General features: G+C 41.4%; 2 protein-coding genes across 4 annotated transcripts in view; one reads left to right on the top strand and one right to left on the bottom strand.

The window, feature by feature from the left end:
* Nucleotides 1-8,668, bottom strand: part of creb5b (cAMP responsive element binding protein 5b) — a 35,971-nt gene extending 27,303 nt beyond the window's left edge. Inside the window, exons 1-3 of one of the 3 annotated variants that reach the window (XM_028425574.1) lie at nucleotides 8,658-8,668; nucleotides 1,149-1,226; nucleotides 711-804 (exon numbers count right to left, since the gene is read on the bottom strand). In XM_028425574.1, the coding sequence (XP_028281375.1) occupies nucleotides 711-804; nucleotides 1,149-1,226; nucleotides 8,658-8,660 (175 nt within the window). In that variant the 5' untranslated portion in view covers nucleotides 8,661-8,668. The other 2 variants (XM_028425575.1, XM_028425573.1) reach the window with 2 other exon arrangements.
* A 1,097-nt stretch (nucleotides 8,669-9,765) lies between these two features.
* Nucleotides 9,766-20,452, top strand: jazf1b (JAZF zinc finger 1b). Its single transcript, XM_028425842.1, has 5 exons — nucleotides 9,766-9,928; nucleotides 16,283-16,355; nucleotides 16,903-17,099; nucleotides 18,221-18,390; nucleotides 19,046-20,452. Exons 1-5 carry the CDS (start codon nucleotides 9,814-9,816, stop codon nucleotides 19,220-19,222), a joined length of 732 nt encoding a protein of 243 aa, XP_028281643.1. The 5' UTR covers nucleotides 9,766-9,813; the 3' UTR covers nucleotides 19,223-20,452.
* The last annotated feature ends 221 nt before the right edge of the window (nucleotides 20,453-20,673 follow it).

Here is a 20,673-nt window from a genome sequence, read left to right as displayed (position 1 = left end):
GTACAGGTTACCATGCTTGGCTGAGCTATATCTTTTTGTACAGTCAGAGACAATTTCACCCAGAGTTCAAGGTCTCGGTTGTAACTCAGACAACAGGCGATAGACGGGCAGAGACACCTGGCCTAGAAAATTTGATCCTGCTGTCCGCTGAGTGTAAATAATAAAAAAGACAATCTCAGTGGTTTGGTTGGGGCGGCACACACACTAGACGAAGGCCTGTGTGGGATTGACATTTCTAGGAATGGAGATCTATACTTATGGATTGACCTTGCATTGACACAATTTATAAGCTGGTGTTTCTTCAAACTCCAGATTAATGTGCAGATCAGCAGGAGCTTGTACGACCCACAGTGTCTAAAACTCTCTGTAACGATTAATGATGCCTTGACTGACAGGAAAATACACATCACACAAAGAAAACGGCCTTTTAACACAACAATTCTGGCTTGCCCCAGTCATATGTCAGCGTCTTTGTATCCTGCTGAAGTGTGCATAAGTGGCATGCCCCGAATAGCCCTAAACTGCACGACTACATGTGTCATATGATTTACATTGTTGTAAGCAGCTTGTATAGACGTGCCATAAAGACTTCTGATGACAGACAAGTGCCTGTGTATGAGTCACAAAAGCAGACACCTGCAAACAAACTACAAGCTCCCTGTGAGCTGCTGCTGAAGTAGTGAGTCTGTATTGATGCAGACATAACTCACCTGATAACATGTTGTCGTTCTTTATGGAGGGGAACTTAAGGGTCATCTCATGCTTGTGTCGATGTATCATCAGATGGTCCTCTGTAGGAAATCGCTGTTGAGAAGGAAGAATTTTGTGTAAACAAAGACAAATAACATGTTCAAGTAATGAAGAAGAAACCTCCTTGGATAACATTCAGTGCTATTCTCCATTTACAGACTGCATCCTAAAAGAGCATCCACCTGCAACTGACTTCAAAGAGCCTTTTGTTCCTTTAGATTTTTTACACCTGCAGTGTTATTTACAGTTTGTGTTTCACTCAAGCTATTCTATGCTATTCTGTTTCTCTGAATCCTACTCCTCAGGCCTCCTCAGTGTATACGTCTTCATATTACAGGCACACATGCACACACACAAGCACATGTACTCATTGTGTTGTTTCGTATTGACACACTCACCTGAGAACAGTCAGGAGCATTGCACACGAACGGCCTTTCCTGGTCTGAGTTCATCACTCTGGTCAACTTCTCATAAAACTAAAAAAAAAATGAAGAAGGCAGAGAGGAGGAACTGAGTGACTTGAGTTTCCCCACCAGCACCATAAGGGAAAAATACACTTCTTGTGACACGCTAGACATGAAATTGCCACTGCACCTGCACCAGTTGACTCACACTACGGCTAGTGTGCCACTGACACGACATTAAGACGATTCAGTAACTTAATCCACAAATGGAAAAATAAATAGTTCGGCTTCAATGTGTACGCTTTCAGTGACTGCCAACTCCTGTATTTCACAGTGTAAACAAATGCATATATGTGTATTAGCTATACTGTAACACCTTTCAGCACGATAAACTCTGACTCTCCATGGTCAGACCATAGTTTCAACAAGGGGTGTGTATTCAAGTGCCCCACACAAAGTGACAGGTCGTATACTTACAGTGATATGACCAATTTGTTTTCACTTAATGTACCTATGAGTTGAGACAAAATGAATTTTTAATGAATGGCAGACAGTTGCATTTTTTCAGTCATGCAGAAAGGATATGTTTTAGTTATTTATCTGGGTGGTACATCTTTTAGTGAGAACAAGAAGTGGAAGTGGTGTATGCAGCGCTGCAGTGTGTACTGGGAAGATGCAGGCAGTGTTTGTTTTAAAGCATCTGTATATTAGAGCGCAGCATATTTGTTTATCTGCAACAGCTGCCAAACACTTCAGCAGTATGCTTTAAAAATTACAGACCTGCCAATCACTTGATTTTTGATATTTAAAAGTGGTACAATAAAAAAGCAAACATTGTACCTGTGCCAGATATTACAGGTGTATTTAACAGCTTTTCTAGTTTAAATTTAAAGTCATTAAAAAAGTGCACGGTAATCATTTACATTATTCACATTTGTTTAAATGATAAAGTTTTATGACCCGGGAGCAGAAAAAAAACATACTGTATATTTACACAGTGTGTTTTTTTTGGTGTCCTGCTAAGGTAATGTATATTTAATACAGAGTGTACTGCGTCCATATCAAATCGCTTATTTTGAACCATATTATTTTTTTTTTTTATATTTTTGATAATTCTACTTTTAGTGTTTGTTTTTTTACAGCTAATGAGGAGATTTTTATGGTTATAGTGACCTGAGTATACATATAGTAACATATAGTTCGCAGCATACTTTCTGATCTTATCGCTGTCCAACAGAGTAAACTATCCTCCTTACAAACAACCTCTGAGCATTCATCGCATGACAATACTACAGATGTATAGCACATTCTGACAGATGTCACACCAGAGGTTAATTGAGTATTATTATTATTATTATTATTATTAATTAATAAACCCCACCTATAAGAGCAGCCACGGCATCCTGGGACCTCTTTTTTTAGCCTAAAGCCGTGATCTGGACAGGGTAGAACACTCAGTACATACTTACAGAAAGTGAATAAAGTGTTTAGAGTGGATAATTTAAGAAGGTGGGTAGGCGTACAAAAACACAACTCTCTGTCATGGCCCTTAGAAAATAAAGTCTGATAAAGAAATATAGAAATACAGAAGCCCAGCCATAGCCCAGCTTCAACCCCATCAATACAAATACTTCACAGAGGGCCTAATAATGTAATAGTCAGTGGTGCGGTTTATTAATCATGTGTACATTTGGCGGTTAGTACAACAGCTCCACAAGTGACAGAATATTTCTAATCTGTGGATATTATTATCATCAGTTCAGTGCAGTGCATGTGTAATCCCTGTCAGTGCCACGCTGTTCAGCATAAATACCTTCATATATATGCCTGTCTTTTTCATGGGTACAGACTATTTCTTCAAGCACAGTCAAAACACTCAAATATTGTGCTATGCTAAGCAGTGTTGTTTTCCTAACAGGCTGTACTTCATGACCAAGCCTGCAGAACAGGGTCTGGACAGGGTCTCTCTGTCAGAGAGCAATGAGCCCTGGTCTCTCTTTCTGTCACCAGTCCACTCTGTTTCTACATGGGCCCCTAAAAACCTCACCTGGTCTCCTTTGACACAACAAACCCGGGCAGCACTGCTGAACCTAACCCTCAGTCCATCAACAGCAAGTGCTTATTATTTTGATATTTAATGAACATTTGAGGGTCGTTTTTTTCATGTCAGGCAGTGCTGCCATGTTTTCTGTCTTTCTTCATGATCACCTACGTGAATATTAATCAATGAAGCGTGTTTCTTGAGAAGGAGAAAAAAAATGCATGCAAAAAAAACTTTTACATTCCTGTTCCTGTTTCTAAAAGAGGACCTGATCATTTCATCACATTTACCAGGAAATTCAAACCATATGATGCATAAAAGTTAGACCATTAATTCTGTGAATGCCTCTGTGAATTATCAAATAGCTTTCACACTTCAAATTATCAGTACTCAACGCCCTTTCCTTGGAAAGGGGGCACTTGGCTCTCATTTAAAATAGATGTTTTAGTTTAGCAGAGGAAATTTGCTTACACTTTACATTAACTATATCCTGATGTGAGTGAGGGAAAGGATTAGGGTCCGGCATTCGATTTCAAGAGGAACAGGGGAAGAGTTCTCCAGGTAGACCGCATTTTAGAATTTAAACAATATGGCAAGGAAAAGAAGGGCTGGGGTGCAAAGGCACATGGGGTTAAAGCAGGCACAAACATGCACTGCAGTTCAAATCTCCTGCTCCCCATAGCCTGGGCTGTTTGACAGCACAAGTTCAAGGCAGGATTACGGCGATCCCTGAGGCAGGGAACAGGGCCCTCTGAGACAATGTCTGCCCTGAACTTTTGCTCTTGGACTGAATGCGTGACAAAAAAGACTGCTGTGATGTAAACCTCAATAGCTTTAAAACTCATAATAACTACAAAAATGGCCCCCTCGGTGGGTTACCATGGCAATAACAGCACTCACATTATTCTAACTGTACTTATAAAAAGTTTTACATCGCAGCCAGCGAAGAGGAAAAAGCACTAAAAATTATAGTAAAATAAAAAAGGTGAAATGAAAACTGTGTGTCTGAGCTGGCAGCTGGTGCTCCTGTCATTTCACCCCAAGCTGCATTAGCACAATCATTACCAGAGGAAGCATGGGCACATGAAACGACCATCAACAAATAAACTCTCTGCACTCTCAGGTCACATTTCAAAGAGTCGCATGGATTGCAATCAACATCGTGCAACAGGATATTAGTTAAATCTAGACACACTTTGTAGATGTTGCTTTTTGGCATTTTGAACTAAGTTAATTAAAAAGCTGATTTATGACAATTAGTTAGTCAACGTTATTCTCTTTTAAAACATATTTTTAGGGGTTTCTTTCTTTTCCCCCCCAAACTACAGTGGAATAATAATAACAACAAACATCAGTTAAACAGCATTCTGTATTATCAGGTATCAGCACAGCAAATCAAATGGGACACAATAAAACGCAATAATTGAAAGCGTGCAGCAGAAACAAGTGGTTATTGACAGTGCTGTCACATAAACATAATGACAGCGGCCTGAAGAGCAATCAAATAATTAAAAACATCTTTCTTTTTTCCCCTCCATCCAGTACAGCCACGGAGCGCGCCTCGTCAGCACAACCGTGCAGAAAGTAACCCTCAACATCTCGGCGCTTAATCAAATATCGACTGGCCTGCAGAATGACGTAATGTTGGTCACACTGCTGTTAAACAGAAAGGGGAGATTTAATGGGAACAGAAGCATCGGTTCCTTCTTTTCAGCATGACAGCACATCCGCCGAGGCTCGTTTTCCAGACGGTCATTGGTGAACCGCTGCACGCAGAGTCCCGGGACAAACGCCGGCTCTGCGTATAGGCTATTCCTGGACGGGACAGGCATGACAAATGAAGCAGGGACTCAGCTTTTAAAGCCTGAACCACCCAAAAGAAAACTCAGAAGATGAGCCAAATGACAAATTGTTATAAAGCGCACCTGAAACCATCATTTGCATGAAGGTATTCTGTGGTTTTCAGGCGAATTCCTGCAGACTTGCCTCCGCTCGCTGCTACCTGACAGACGGGCTGCAGCGGCACTTGACTCCGCGTTCAACTTCAGCCACAGTCAACACACACGCCGAAGTGACATGACAATACACTGACTCTGACACACACACACGACACTAGCTCCCTTTTAGGCGCACACAAAAAATAATAATGATGAGAAGACAAAAAAAACCCTCTTCGCCAGCAGGGACTGCTGGAGCGGATAACAAAAACAAGCTGTTGCATGAAGAAAAGGAGACAGAGAAAAAGTGAGAAGAAAAGCGCGACAAACCTGCAGGGGAGCGTGCACGGTGCTCTGCATGGCGGCGGGGTTTTCAACTTACCAAACAACTGTAGAAAATGTGAAGCAGTCTCTCAGAAGAAACCACGTTGGACTGAGAAAAGATTACAATACGATCTATTTAGAGAAGCATAACGTCACCCTCGGGTGACGTCACGTGGGATTCCTGAACTTCTAAATCATTGCGGTCCGCTTGTAGGCGGCGCGAGGCGGGGCGGGGACTGCAAATGCACGCCCCGGAGGCAGGGACGGACCATGTCTGTGGGACGGACACCGCCGGACCTGGGAGTGGGTGTGGCGCAAACCTGGATTGACCAGGACTGACCAATTAGGGAGCCAAACAGTGTGCTGCACCGTCACACAAGCATTCAATCACAACATTCATCACATAATAATCAGGACAGTGTGTGTCAAACTGGGCCAAAGTTCAATCACACACACGAAAATCTGTGCTGGCAGTTCTTATTCTAACAAATAAAAAGCAGAAGTTTATTTTTTTAAATAGTCCTCTGGGCTCTGCTGGAACATGTGATGAAGTATTTGGATCACAACCTGACTCCAAAGTCGTTACAAAATAGGTGGTGTAACGGCAAAGTTGATTTTTTTTTCTGCAGTGGTAAACATGTCTGTCTAGTTTTATTTTCGTAGTTACTGGTTTTCACTCTAACTTCACGCTGTGACACAAACCTGGGTTAAGACGTTGTTAAAGTGAACAAGCCTTTTTAATACATCCAACCACAGACAATTTGAATACATCCCTCACTTTGAATATGTTACTGTATATGCTGTATTCTGTCATTTCTAGTGAAATACTTTTTTAAACGGTACTCTCGAAGATTTGCTTTATGGTCATTTAATCACAAATTTAGTCATGTAACCTATAGGGTGGGGAACCCCAGGGCCAACCAGGACATGAGGAAGCTGCTGGAGACAGGGGAGCTCCTCTCTGCTCCTCCTGCAGCCATGCCATGACCCAGATATAGATGTTTTGGAGAATTAATGAATCAAGAAAAAGAAAGAAAAGAAAAGAAAAAGACACTTTAAGACACTTTAACACTACTGCAGCCCTTATTCTACCAGTTGATATTATGTGATGTTTACATAAATATATCCTTATTCACAGCCCTTATCATCAGGGGGTTACCTTACAAATAAATGAAATGTGTTTCATGTTCAACACTGTCTTTCCTGAGTTGGGTGCCTTAGCCAGCACATTAGAATAGATTTAAACAGCTTTGGGCATTGATGCTGGAGCTCTAAATGACCCGCGGTGCCAACTGGCTGTGATTTCTTGAGCCACAGAGACTGGTAGTGAAGCCATCCTCGGCTCCAGGGATTAATGACTCCTCACACACTGAGAAATGTTTACCACTCGCCTGCGACCACTCCACTAGACACACTAAGAGCTCTGTCATTGAAACAATAACGCAGTCTGAAAAGCCCTCATAACTCAGAGCCTCCCCGCCTCTGTCTTTTAACCAGAGCTTTAATCAACGTTTATGACATCCTTTTGTCTCTTTATTGCCAATATATTTCCCAACCAATCCAAACATTATGCTCCCAGAGGAGCAGGCTATTAAGGTTGGAAAGAGCCGATACAGTTTGGGTCAGTGACCCATACTAAAGCAGATTTGATCTATATTATACTAAACCTTTTATTATTATGCCTTTGTGTGATGCTGCTGGGTAAGATCACCTTGGGAAGATCCACTGAGGAAGCTTTTGCCAAAGGTGAAAGAGGCCAATAGCTAACAATAGTATCAAAAAGATTTTCAATTTGTAAAAACACCTTTACAAAAACCACACATGGAGAACCATTCATGCCTTGTAAATGATGAAAAACATGAAGCTATCTTGGCTTCAAACAAATATTTAAATGACCAGATAAGATCAAAAACGTATTCTGTGGTGAGTCAAACCATAAAACATGTAAAAGGTTCCAAACATTATCGACACGTCTACAAAAATATTTTATGATTTATCATTTAAATTTTAGTAAAGCTTCCCCGACACACTGCACATGAGTCATACTGTAATCACAACTGTGTGTAGAGTTGTAGGGATGTTTTGCTGTTGGACTCTAACATTAGGAAACAGAATGTTATACTTGTTTTTAATACAATGCGTCCCTTCTGTAAACATGCTCATCTTATGAATTTGGGCCTCCAGCTTAAATCTCTTAAAACCAACATGGCCGATTCTTCCTTTGGAACAGAACACCTTATCCAGCGAAACATATGCCGGGAGGATCTCACTAGATAACCTTCACTGACGTTTCACACTCAAACACTCAACCTCATAACATCTACATTAGGTGGCTGGTGAATGGTGCTGCCTGTCTGATAGCTCCTTAGATTTATAACAGTGTGGGCTGATGTCTGTCTATGCTCAGCACAACTGTATATCACTCTGGTGACATCTGAGCCGAGCTTCTGTAGGGGCTAGATTATTAAGAACATTTGTAAAACATGGCACTTATAAATGTTCTCTGTCACAAAAGGCTAAATGGATGTTAATAACAATAACTTTATATGTTTGGAATTTATATGACAACACTGAACGGACAGTGTGTTTGATTAATTTGTAGAGCAGTATTTCCATTGCATTATTCATCCCTTTATAATTTATATTAGCCTGCAGATCCTTGTGTTTTATTGTAAAATGCCTCTTCATAAATACACATACCAATGATTGGACTTTACATAAATCCACAGTGGAGTTGTTTCATTTTTAGGTTGAAGTAATACGTCTCCACCCTGTTTGATAGAAGCTAAAAGGATTCAGGTGCAGCTCTTTACTGTAACATATGGGAGCTGCTTTTTACCCAGACTTGTTGGGTAGAGAGCAGGAGGGTTTGGTCACTTACCAACAGCTGTTAAACGTGACTTAGCCTGCATGTGTTTCCACACTGAGGTTCAACAACCTATTCAGTAAATCTCTAGTGCAAGGAATTACACACACGTCTATTACCTCATCTACGTTTATGGGCTGTAACAAACTGAAGAGTAATGATTAGTTGAAACTATACCCATCAAGCAAAACCACCAATAAATAACAGATGACTGGCAACACAAGCTCCTTAAAAGAAAACCCATCAACTTCCTCAAACAAGCAGTTGTGTTTGACGTAATGTTTCAAAGTCATGTACCACAGTGTTGTCAGGCATAACTGGAAAAATATTCCTACCATTGCTCTGTTGCCTGTCCTGGAAGTAAGCCCGGTGACGATCGATTACACCATCATCAGGCATGAACTCACAGTTACTGCACATGCAAAAACAACGAAAGGAAACATTACTGTAAATTTATATTTTAAACATGCATCTAAACCTACTTTGCAGCAATGTAGCAACCTACTCTGATGCAAGCTGATACTCTACACTGATGGTCTGTCTGAACACCTGTGATATTCGTAGCGTACATTCTGGCGACATCTGCTTCTGTCCTGTAAGTATTAGGATCACCCCCTCTGTGCATCTGAAAACAATAGAAAAAAAAACATTGTTATGTTTTGAAGTACAAACTTTCATGTCTGTCGCTCTGACAAGTTGCACTCATAAACTACAGTAGTCTACAATTTGTGGTTACTTTGCAGCACTTGATGAATTGTGAGCTTTGCATGGTACTAAAAGGATACTAAAAGTATGGTACTTAATTGTGTAATGTATGCAACAAATGTTGGCATTTAAAACACTGTATTGTCAACCCGCCTGGTTCATTTATCAATACTGCCACTCTGTGGCCATGCGAAGCTGTTACACTACTTGTTGAACAAGTGTGGGATTCTTCCCACAAATAATAATAATACATTGAACAACTGAACTAATAGACCACAAAACTATGTTTAAAGTGACTTATTAGAGTAGTGGAATTCAGGTAAAGCAAGACACTGCATCAGAGACAAACAAAACAGTTAAATAGAAAAGATACAAGGAGCTGGAAGCTGAAGAGGTAGGATTCAGGAGGGAGTGTGTTGTAAAAACAGGAGTTTTTATCAGCTTCTTGCTAACAGTGTCTACATGAAGTTGGACAAAATGTTCGAAAATTAACCTCCTTATATATACACATACACACATATATAAATATATATAGGCTATATATATGTATGTGTTTTCCATATGTAGTCAGCAATCAAAACAAATACACCAATGTGTCTCTGAGGGTAAACAGTCTTACTTCCGGTCTCGCTGACTCTCCAGCTGGTTTGACGCAGCTCGTGCCACACCGCACCGCTCGTGCCGCTCCAGCTGTTGTCACCGCTGTCCGCCCCGCCGCCTCCCCCCGCTGCTCGCTGCTGCTCGGTGCTGCTGCTGCTCGCCCTCATTTCTGATGCAGCAGTGACCATGACAGGCATCGCCGCTGCGTCTTTCTTTTCCAATGCTTGCAGGTTCGGCGGCTGCGGACTTCACTTCGACTCTCTGTCCGAGCTCATCGTGCACATCGAGGACAACCACATCGGTAAGAGCCGATAAGTAACGCAGCTAGCAGACGTGGCTAAGTTAGCTAGCTAGCAACTTACTTCCTGCGTCCTGACAACCCTGTTGCTAGGTGTGGTGGGGGTTGATGTTAGTTCCTGTTCATCAATGTATCGACGCTGAATCGCCGTTTGCGTGGCTGCAGCACCGACCGAGCTGCACGGACACATAAAGCAGCAGCTTCCTCACGCGCGGTCGGCTCGTCCGTGCAACCAGCGCGAGGCCCGCGCGCTGAGCTGGAGGCGTCATGAGTTAAGTTGCAGACTGCAGCAAATGAAGCGACACTGATTAAACATCTGCTGCTGTCTGTCCGCATGACAGCAGCATGTGTGTTACCCCTCAAGCAACTTTGTTACATGTTTCATTTAAGTTTACCTTGGCTCGACCACCACTTCTCTACTAACCTAATTATGCTATTAATAGCTACGCCTCACTATAATTAGCCTGTAATTATTATTCCATGGTGGCATATCTTCGACTAAGGCTTATTCTGTCAGGTAAAGAGCGTATGCCATTAATGTGCAGCCTATTTATTCTCTGGTCCAATAAGACTTCACAATAAACAGACAGATAACACTAATATGTGGCACAAATTGTCTGATTGATCCAGACATGTCTGGAGACTTCCATATTCCATGTCCTCTTCCCAGCTGATGACATAACTAGCTCAGCTTTTTAAAAGCAGAGCAGAGCAGAGGAGTCATCTCACTCATTGAGCAGTGGCCATTTTGAATGCACTTTTGCAAATCTAAAAAATGTTTTTGTGTAATCCACATACTACTCAATTGATATTAATATTTTAATTTCTATATGAGACACTTGTTAACAGTACTAAACTGCTTAAATTATCAGCTACGCTTTGGGAACATCTGTACAGGGCTGCATTGCATTGCTTAAGGTCAAGACCTACGCAACAGGTTAAGAAAAATAGTTAATAATTGTATTATGTTATGTTATTATGTAAACTGTTGTCTCACAAGTTTTGTGAGGGAGGTATTGATCCACGTGGCATCTCTGGCCATGATGCTGATCCCCTACCACAGCACAGCACAGTAGATGGCACTCATGTCCACAAAGTGATTCACAATGTTTGAGCGTTCTAAGAAAACACAATCTGCGCCATGTTTTAATTTCTGATCTTTTTAAATCCCCCACATATTATTTGTATTTAACTTGTAAACAACCCCACATGACTGCTCTAGTATAGTACAACTACACTGTTTACTCAGCATGCTAAACACCGCCTCCTTCACACAACACAAGACAATGTCTTATTTGTTTTAGCCTCTTGGTGATTTACAACCTCTGAAGGAGCTGAAGTTATGGTAACATCAACAGCTTCTGCTGATGTCAAATTAAGCGATTCTGCACCATGTATGTGTGAATACCTCTTTAGATGGTCTGTGGTGTTAAAGGAAGTTCGTTTAAATGCACAGACACCACATCACTCATTAAAATGTTACATTTTTGCTAAAGTATACGTCTTTTTACTAACTCTAGAGAGTAATGTCTCAGTTTGACAGGGTGCTTGTTCCTACATCTGTTTCCTCTGTCTAATATTTCAACCTCTAGTTATTGAAGCTGACAAGGCTCAGCTGTCTGTGTTGTTCTTGTTTGTTGCTTGACTGGCTTTAATATCTTCTGCTCTCTGATTGTGTGCTGTGCATGTGTCCAAGGTGTTAGTCTTAGGGAAAAAAATGCTTCCAAATGACTTATTGGGGTATAATGAAGCAATTAGTTGGCTGAAAGTGGAAAAACTTTTCTGCCCCCCTCTTTTGTCTGCTGGCCTGTGCTCGCTCTGAGAAGTGCGAAATCTTGCGCGTTGTGCCAAGTGCCTGTGAAGCATAATTACAGAGAGAGTGCTTGATTTGGCATGTCTTCCTCCTCATCTGGTGGCCTGCTGGTTAAAGCACATTTCTTCTTTATAATTAGGCGCCTGGAAAACAAGCACACATTCTTGTCCCTGCGTCCGCCACCCGGCCTGCTAGACGGGTATGTGAACAAGAGGTGGCGCTGCTCTGCTGCTGGTGTACTTTTACAGTACATCTACAGTGGAGAATATAAGAACATACAGTAAAGGGCTTCAGGGAATTAGGCTAAGGAAAACTTACACCAGTATATTAAATTGATCCTGATTGATTAACATCAAGATTCTGAATCCCAAATAAGATTAAAACAAACACAATTTAAACAGCTTTTAACCCACATCAATGATAAATGTGTGCGCAATTGCACAGCCAGCAGCATGACAGCAGTATTAAGTTGATAACACGGGTGCTGGGTGGTCCACTTAGCCCTTTGTGAACAAATTTAGTTAAATTTAAGAGAGCAGATGCTAACAAGGCCCAGAAAACCCCATCAGGAAAGCTTTAACTCAAAGTCTAACACATGCTGTTAAGGCTGGTATTCTTGTGTGGCATTAAAACTGCACACTCTGAATGTTTACTTTGTCACTGAGCAACCAGGCCTTCTGTAGTGCAGAAGCAGAGATTATGTTATATAGACCTGTGTGTGTGTGTGTGCTGCTGGGGACTGGCATACTGATGGCCTGAAGTGTCCAGGCATAGTAACAATGAGTCTGTTTGTTGCCAATCCTCACTGGAGGCTCATTTAGTAGATTTTTCAATGCAACCCCCCTAAACTCTGCAAGGAAGTAATAAATTTGGGAAACAGTTAACTAGTTCCCTGATCTGTGCACCTGGCAGGCCTAATTACATTTCCCCTTCCCCCGACACTGCTGCTCCTGTTCCTGTGCGCTGACTGCAACACAAGGGGTTCCCATACCCGATAAAACTTTTCTTATAGGAGATAATGCACTTTGTGATATTTTAGATTATATTTTATATTGATCTTCGCTGTTCATTAGTAGATACTGCCAAACATGTATTGTCCCATGTCCTCCGCTGAGGATAAAGGGTTTCTTTCTTTACCAGCATCATGTTAGTAACTCGCAGCTTAACGTTTGTTCTGTATTGTTTTGACACCTCAGGTTTGAGAGCAATTTTAACATAAACTCTGACACATTTAAAGATGTCACTCCCCGGCACATAACACTGCAGTTTTCTGAAGGCTAGTTACGACTTTTACACATAAATCAACATCTGTTATATTCAAGTTCTTGCCAATTTCATTCAAAAGAAGGCTTATTACACATTTTACATTTGGCTGAAGTTTTAAATCAGGCTTGCAGTGATTTTACAGAAAATAGCATTGATTGGTAAGAATAAGTTAAGTATTCTGAGAGTCATTATACACTTGTGTGGACTGCCAGAGGAGGTACACAAAACATCTGCACTGTTTCTTTCATTGTCAAAGCAAAAATGTCATTAAATTATTTTAATTAAGGGATTTTCTTAATCTGCAGAAAATAAATTTGCAGCTTTCTTAAATTCTGTCTAGACTTTCTCTGCATTTATCCAAATGAAAACTCTTGTTCATTGTCACTGTCGTACATGAAAAGAGGCTTCAGAAACATTTTGTACAAATTCAGTACAGATTAAAATTAGTTGCAATAAGCAGCAATGAATGCACTGTTGAAATGGTGTTGTCCCTGTAAGTTTATCCATGTGTTTGTACAAACATGTGCATGTATATAAGTCCCTGCCTGTGCTAAATGTAGTCATAATGGATCATTTTAACCTCCCCGTGTTTTTTCAGTAACCCGCAAAGGCAGCTTGCACATGGAGCTCAACTCTGTTTCATTTCCTCCTCAGAGGTCACATTGTAATGAATTACCTGTGCCACCACTCCTGGTAATGCTCCCTGCTGCTCAGAGCCACCATAAACATGTCACCATAATGCTCACCACTCTGCTCTAGTCTACCCCACAGTGCATTTGGCCGTGAGGGTGGAGAGCCAGACACTGGTGGAAATGAGAGAGGGAGCTGTGCATCTGGTGTGTGTGCATTGTGTGTGTGAGGGTGTTAGGAGAGGGTAGCAGGCGTCATTTCCCCTGTTGCCTTAGGAAGGTTTGTTTGTGATCGTCCTTCGGTTTCCTGTCGCAGACCATCGTTGGGGCCCAGTTTGAAATGTGTTATTCCTGCACTGATACTCTGAAACTGCTAATTCAGTCAGCATTCATCATTAAAAAACATTTAGAAACTCAAACACACAATGGTGACTTGATGCATTTCTTGGATGGTGTGTAGTTTTATTAAATGATGTTACAATAAGGGATTTGTTTTCCTGATTGGCAGAAAAAATTAGTAGCTTTCTTTTTTCCCTGCACTTTGCCAAATGAAAACTCTCTTAGCTATGACTGCATTTTATAAAAAAAATGGAATTTGCTGGAAATGAAAACCTTGTGTGGAAATGTTTTTGATTTTCAGAGTAAATACATACGCATGTTTCAGTGCAATGAGAACTATTCTGTTTGTTTACCTGTCCGACCTGCTCTTTATCCACATCCGACACATCACCATGTACCTAAACTATACTGGGACTTGTTAGAAGGGATTGTTTGCTTCGGGAAGTATCCATAGTGAATAAATACCTAATTGTTGGCCACCAAGGTGGACCACCTGTGTAGTTCGATTAGAGGGGTTCCCATCTCTACTTAAGGCGCCTTCGTCCGGGTCCTTGACTGCCGGTGGCCCCCAAAGAAAAGAACAGCAGAGGCTGCGTGGAAGTGGCCCCTGCAGGTCTCCTCCCCACTCCCCACCTGAGGTGTGTGTGATTTACAGTGTGTGGGAACACACTGATCCACTGCTGTTTGAGAGGTCCGTGAACAGGCCGCCATTCCACTGCTTGAGACTCATTAGGGATCTTAGGAGGGATTTCTTGTGCACTTATCCACATGCACATACCATTTCACAGAGCTCAGAATAGCCTCTGCACTCCCCCTAGGCTTTCTGGCAGGGGACTGGTGTCGTAATGAATGTGTCTTTCCTGCTCGGTGTTTCCATGGCTTTGGCTGGAGAGCAGAGAGAGGTGTGCTGTCCTTCTCACTGGGGATAAATCCACCATTAATGAAACACTTGCTTACGACTTAGGCCCTGAGAGAAACCTCCTGAGCCTCAGGTGCTGAGATTTGAGCTGCTCTATCTGTCAGTGTTATAACACTCGGCCACTACTTCATCTTTACCTACCTATCAATATTCCTTTCATGAAGGAATGAAGCTTATACTTAACACAGAGTGTCATCTGTGCTCTGCATTTACTTAGGTATATTTGTATGGTATGTATGTATGTATGTTTATTTTAATAAAGACGAAGAAACACACAACAGGAGTAAGAGCAATAAATGAGTGTGACTCAATGTTTTATGACAGCTGACCAAGGTGTTGCTTACTCCTCAAACCAAGAACTTTAATTATACCTTGTCCATGTGTTTTACATCATTGCCATAGACATTTTTAAATTGCATCAACTGGAACCGGGCAGTAATTATTACTGTGATTATTTCTGAGACTAGTCATTGTTCCCAACAAAAGCATGATTTAAAAACAAAATTCAACACAGCCTGAGGTGTGAGTGTTGTGTATAAATGAGCATGTTAGATGGAAACAAGCAACAGTTTTAACCACATGGGGGTAGCAGTCCTTCACAAGCAGGGAGGCTCAGCTGGTTAAGTGGTAGAAACTGTTGTTTTATGGGGCATCTCTCTTCTCCCACATGGACAGCAGTGGGAACCAGTGTTTGAAGTTAGGCCCGCTTCACCTCAGGGTGTGGAGATTGGCTATTGTTGTACATTTAGCACCGCTGAGCAAGATGAATGTCTGGAGCACAGCATGGGAAAACACAGTATGTGTCAAGTGTGGTCATGTGTGAGCAATGTGGTGTCTACTCTGCAGCTTTTTTAAAAAGCAATGGAAATTAAAAAGAGATGTCACTGTCTTGCTCTATATTTTAAATAAAACAGTGTAGCAGAATAGGACTTAAGACAGAGTGGACCCTGCATGTTATCAAATGGCAGATCATGTCTAATTATGCAATAAGGAACACATGGCCATCATTTTTAGTTGAAAAAGAGCCCTAATCTAACTTAAAGCTGAAGTTTAAATGAAGAAACTCACAATAAAAACAGATACGATCTGATGAAAGCATGATCTAATAAAGTTAGACCTGCCTCATACTGCTGACAGCAGCGTGTGTCCAGCCTGGCCAGAAACCAAACAAATATTTGAGTGAGTTTGCAGGTGGCAAGAAAGGGAGAAAGGGATCGCTCTGGTTCAGGAGGATGGGGAACACCTCTCTGTGCTGCCTGGCCTCAGTGAAGCCAAGCATTATATAAACATCTCAAGCAGACTGTTAGTTTGGTCTGTATCATGCTATATGTAAAGCTCTGTTGTTGTTTGCTGGTATATTTTGTGTAATTCTGTCTCCCTTGCCTGATTAGATACGGATCCCTGTCTTTTGGAGAAGCAGGAGCAGCAGCAGCCCACATATGTTGCCCTCAGCTACATCAACAGGTAAACAGAGAGGGTTGCTCGCTTTCTGTTTCTTTATGGTCTTGTTCACTTATCAGCTGTATACCAAAATAATGGTAATAATCTTAACAGCTAAGAAATCATTAGCCTTTAGCTTGTGCTGATTGATTAACAAAAATAAAAAAACAGTTAATATTGCTGTGCTGCGAGGTTCTACTAACAACAAATGTCATCTGGTGGATCGCTGCAGTATTTGGTATCTTTTTACTGCTCTCACTTCACCCAAGTTGTCTTTGATATGGTGCCTTAAATGGTTAGTTTAAAAGACCAGTGTAGGGGAAGGTCTGCCACTGTGTCTCAGCCTCGTCACATACTTCTTGATGTGGCTGTGGTTTAATTTGTTAATTCCACTTTTGCTTTAACAATGTCTTTGTTAACATTTAATTTTTATTGTACACATTTACTTCAATAAGACTTCAATAAGAGTTTTTGAATGGGGATGTAGCCAGAGGTGTTCCTTCCTAGCATTTTCTCACTGAGGAGATGAGCCTGTTTTTCATAAAATATGTTTTGTGCTTCATCTCGTCAGGTTCATGACAGATGCTGCGCGGCGAGAACATGAGGCCCTGAAGAAGAAGGTGCAGCCCAAGTTGTCTCTGCCTCTGGCCGGCGGTCTGTCACGCAGCAATGTTTCCACACCACCCCGCCACACCAGTGGAAACCTCACCCCTCCGGTCACACCACCAATAACCCCCTCCTCTTCCTTCCGCAGCAGCACACCTACAGGTAACCATCAAACACACACTCCCACACACCCACAGATGTAACATAGTAAGTGGCAGATTAGAACTAGAACAGAATGGTGTAACAGCATTAAGACTGGCTTAGAGTAGGCAGGCAATGAGATCATTGAAGTACAGTAGTGACAACAAACTGAGAACGAGAAGAGCACGACTGACTGAAAAGGATCTGAATGCCCCCTCTCTGCATTTCCATCCTATATATGATGCATTGCCTGTAAAAACTTTCAGTCAGGATTGTGTGAGGAAGGACCCAAGCACAGGACTTGTCAGCAGGTGCAAGAACAACGTTTGTTTCCACATGGTGGCACAAAAAAAAACAACCAGTAACCAGGAAACAAACTAACTCCAGAAACACGGGGATCTCACAAAGACAAAGGGAATCACAGGAACTAAGTAGAAACAGACAACAAGAAACAGGTGAACACAATCAGAGCAGGGCAGGTAATCAAAACCGGTGGGAAACACAGGGAAAGTAAAACACAAGGGACACAAGACCATCAAAATAAAACAGGAAACAAGCCACAAGGAACTTAACACACCACTACGGTCCAGGATACAGGATGACACAGGGACAATTAAACACATGCAACCTCTAATACAAAATAACCAGAAAATCAATAGATCATGACACTTCCCATAAAATAAAGCTCATTCTCAGGCTGCAGAGAAGCAGCAACAACCATCAACATCTAGCTAATTTGTTTAATTCCGTATTAACAAGAATCTTTTTCGTTGTAATGCTTCCCTGTGCACTCCATGTAAAAAGGCTTCTGGGGCAACATCTTTAATTAATACAAACAAAAAAAACAGCTTCTTGACCCAAGACCTCAATAAAAAGAATGCATTCTTTCCCATGATTTGCATATTTCAGTCTTTCTGGAAAGTTAGGCAGGAAAGATGAAGCGGGAGAGTGTGGGTGCCCTGCCCCAGAACACATGCTGAGAATGGACCACGTTACGTCAGCCTGACATGACAGCCTGACTCAAAGGCCAGGGTTTCATTTCCACAGATGGGTCACATAGTGTGCATGAATCAGGGCTTCCTGGAGGCCCGTGCTTATGATTGCATGTGTGTTAAAAAATGTCTGTCTTTGCCATCCCATAGGCAGTGAATGTGATGATGAGGAGGTAGAGTTTGAGGAGTCTGACAGTGATGAATCATGGACCACGGAGAGCGCCATCAGCTCCGAGTCCATCCTCAGTTCCATGTGTATGAACGGAGGAGACGAGAAGCCTTTCGCCTGCCCTGTTCCAGGCTGTAAAAAGAGATACAAGGTGAGGCTCATTTGTTGTGACGTTATTTGTTTTCAGCAATAAATCAAAATGGATTCCCTCTTGTTGTCAATGGAAAACTCTATCTTAGTTGAGCATTAACATAAATGCATACATCCAGTCCACTTCAGAAATGTGGAGTTTTACAGGATTTTCCATTCACATCTGGTGTGTGTGTGTGTGTGGTTGGGATAAATTATGTGCAGCTTGAGAAAATTGCATTGCTGACGTGAATGATAGGGATATGGGCAATGAGTCCCAAGCAGTAGCAAAAGTCTGTGGACACATTCAATCTTTATTCTATCTTTAAACTTTGTGGCAAAATCACAGTCTGCCCATGCAAAAAAGCAAGTATAACAACAGTTTTCTAACCATGTCTATCATCTTATGAATCCTCTGAAACAAGATGCTGATTTAGAGCCAGCCATCAACACTTGTACTGGACTGTTTTGTGCATTTGGGGCTTAAATAATGGGAAGTTCCTGTCAGAAGGTCCAAATCTTTTGGAAATCCTACCTATTAATGGTCATGGGTTTGGAATGAGATGCTTATCTTTCACATATGGACATCATTTTTGAACGTCTTTGTCCTTTTCTTCATGCAATGCAGTTGCGATAAACTCAATTTTCACTGTGTACACTGCTTGGTGTCTCTTCAGAATGTGAATGGAATCAAGTATCATGCCAAGAATGGCCACCGCACCCAGATAAGGGTGCGCAAACCCTTTAAGTGCCGGTGTGGGAAGAGCTACAAAACATCTCAGGGTCTCCGCCACCACACCATCAACTTCCACCCTCCAATCTCTACCGACATCATCCGCAAGATGCAGCAGTAGAGACTGACCGGTGAGCCACCAGTATTCTCAACAACCATCTGAACCCCAGCACCAGCAACAGCTGCCCCCCCCCCCCCCTGTTTCTCTCATCATTCCGTCCCTTTTCTTTCTTTCTTTCCCATCTTTTCTGTAAAAAGACACTATTATGATTTTTTTTGTTTGCATGGTATAAATGTATTATTATTATTATTCAACCTTCATGTTTATTCAAAATGTTTATTATAGTTCACAGTTTTGTATTTTGCACATTTAAAGTATCCTTTATTTTTCTTCCTCATTGATAATATTGACGACTAAAGAATGGCCAGGTCACAAGTAGCCTTGTACACACAGCGGAGTGTTCTGCTTCAAAGGGAAGAAGGAGATTTCATCACGTAAAAAGAGTACAAATATAACAGAGGCAAAGAAAAGTTACAGCATGAGGATCCAACATGAAAACATTTGTACATTTTATGTTCTCTATTGTCTTAATACTCAGTTGTTGTGACTTTCATATCACAAGAATTCAAATCTCTTACTGTGAACACTCCTGTGTGAGCACCAAAGGATAATCTCAGGTGACTTTTTGCAGCATTTCAGCACCACAATCCTGCCCAAGTGTTCTGATGTTATGCTGCCCAGTGGGATCATTGGAACTCTCTTTATTAAATAGAAATAAGACGTTGCCCTTGCTACTTTAAAAGAAGAGATTGAAGCACTTTTTTTGGGAAAAGTTGCCAAACAAGTGAGCATTTTTTTTTTTGCCAATTTCTAGTGTATATACAGTAAGTGTACAATTGCACGTTCTTCATTGCTACATGGAAGGATGATCATTGATACTTCAGTGTTTTCAGTATTGTGAGATGTCTGTACGGATAGTAGTCGCCTTGCAGAGTGTGGACCATTCCAAAAAAAAAAAAAGCATTTGTATGGCTTCATTTTGACAAATTTCGCTGATGGCAGGCAGCCTGTCCAGTGTCTGCTTTTCACTGATCTTACATGTGATTGTCAATGTCATGGAGAACAGGAAAACAGGGGGCTAGTATTAGCCTTATATTTAGCACACTGACGATCTCACAGCCCTGCTGTGGGAGAAACATGCAGCTCTTCTTTCGTGCCATAACAATATAAGATCATTCATCCTCGAAGACAATTAATAAAAACAGGTGGAGCAGCAGGTGGAGGTGCTTGTCCTCACTGAGCCATTAGGTAAAATCTTCACAGCATGGATGTTAGTGTTTAGGAACTGCAGCCCAATCCAGACTTGTGGCAGTATTAAACTGCCAATCTTTGATATAGTGTACAGTGAATGTATTGTCATGTGTTAAGTGCATTAAATTATATTTTCATATGTTTCTGAAGTTAAAAACATACTGTGTATTAAAGTGTGTATGAAAAGACAAAGATGGTGATGTACTGTATTTCTTCTAAAAGCTGCTTCATGTAAACTTTTGTTACATTTAGAATAAAAG

Source organism: Parambassis ranga, chromosome 16 (genome assembly GCF_900634625.1).
Source record: "Parambassis ranga chromosome 16, fParRan2.1, whole genome shotgun sequence".
NCBI classification, from domain to species: Eukaryota; Metazoa; Chordata; class Actinopteri; family Ambassidae; genus Parambassis; species Parambassis ranga.
Note: the sequence above shows the minus strand (reverse complement) of the source record. Positions and strands in the feature narration are given on the sequence as shown.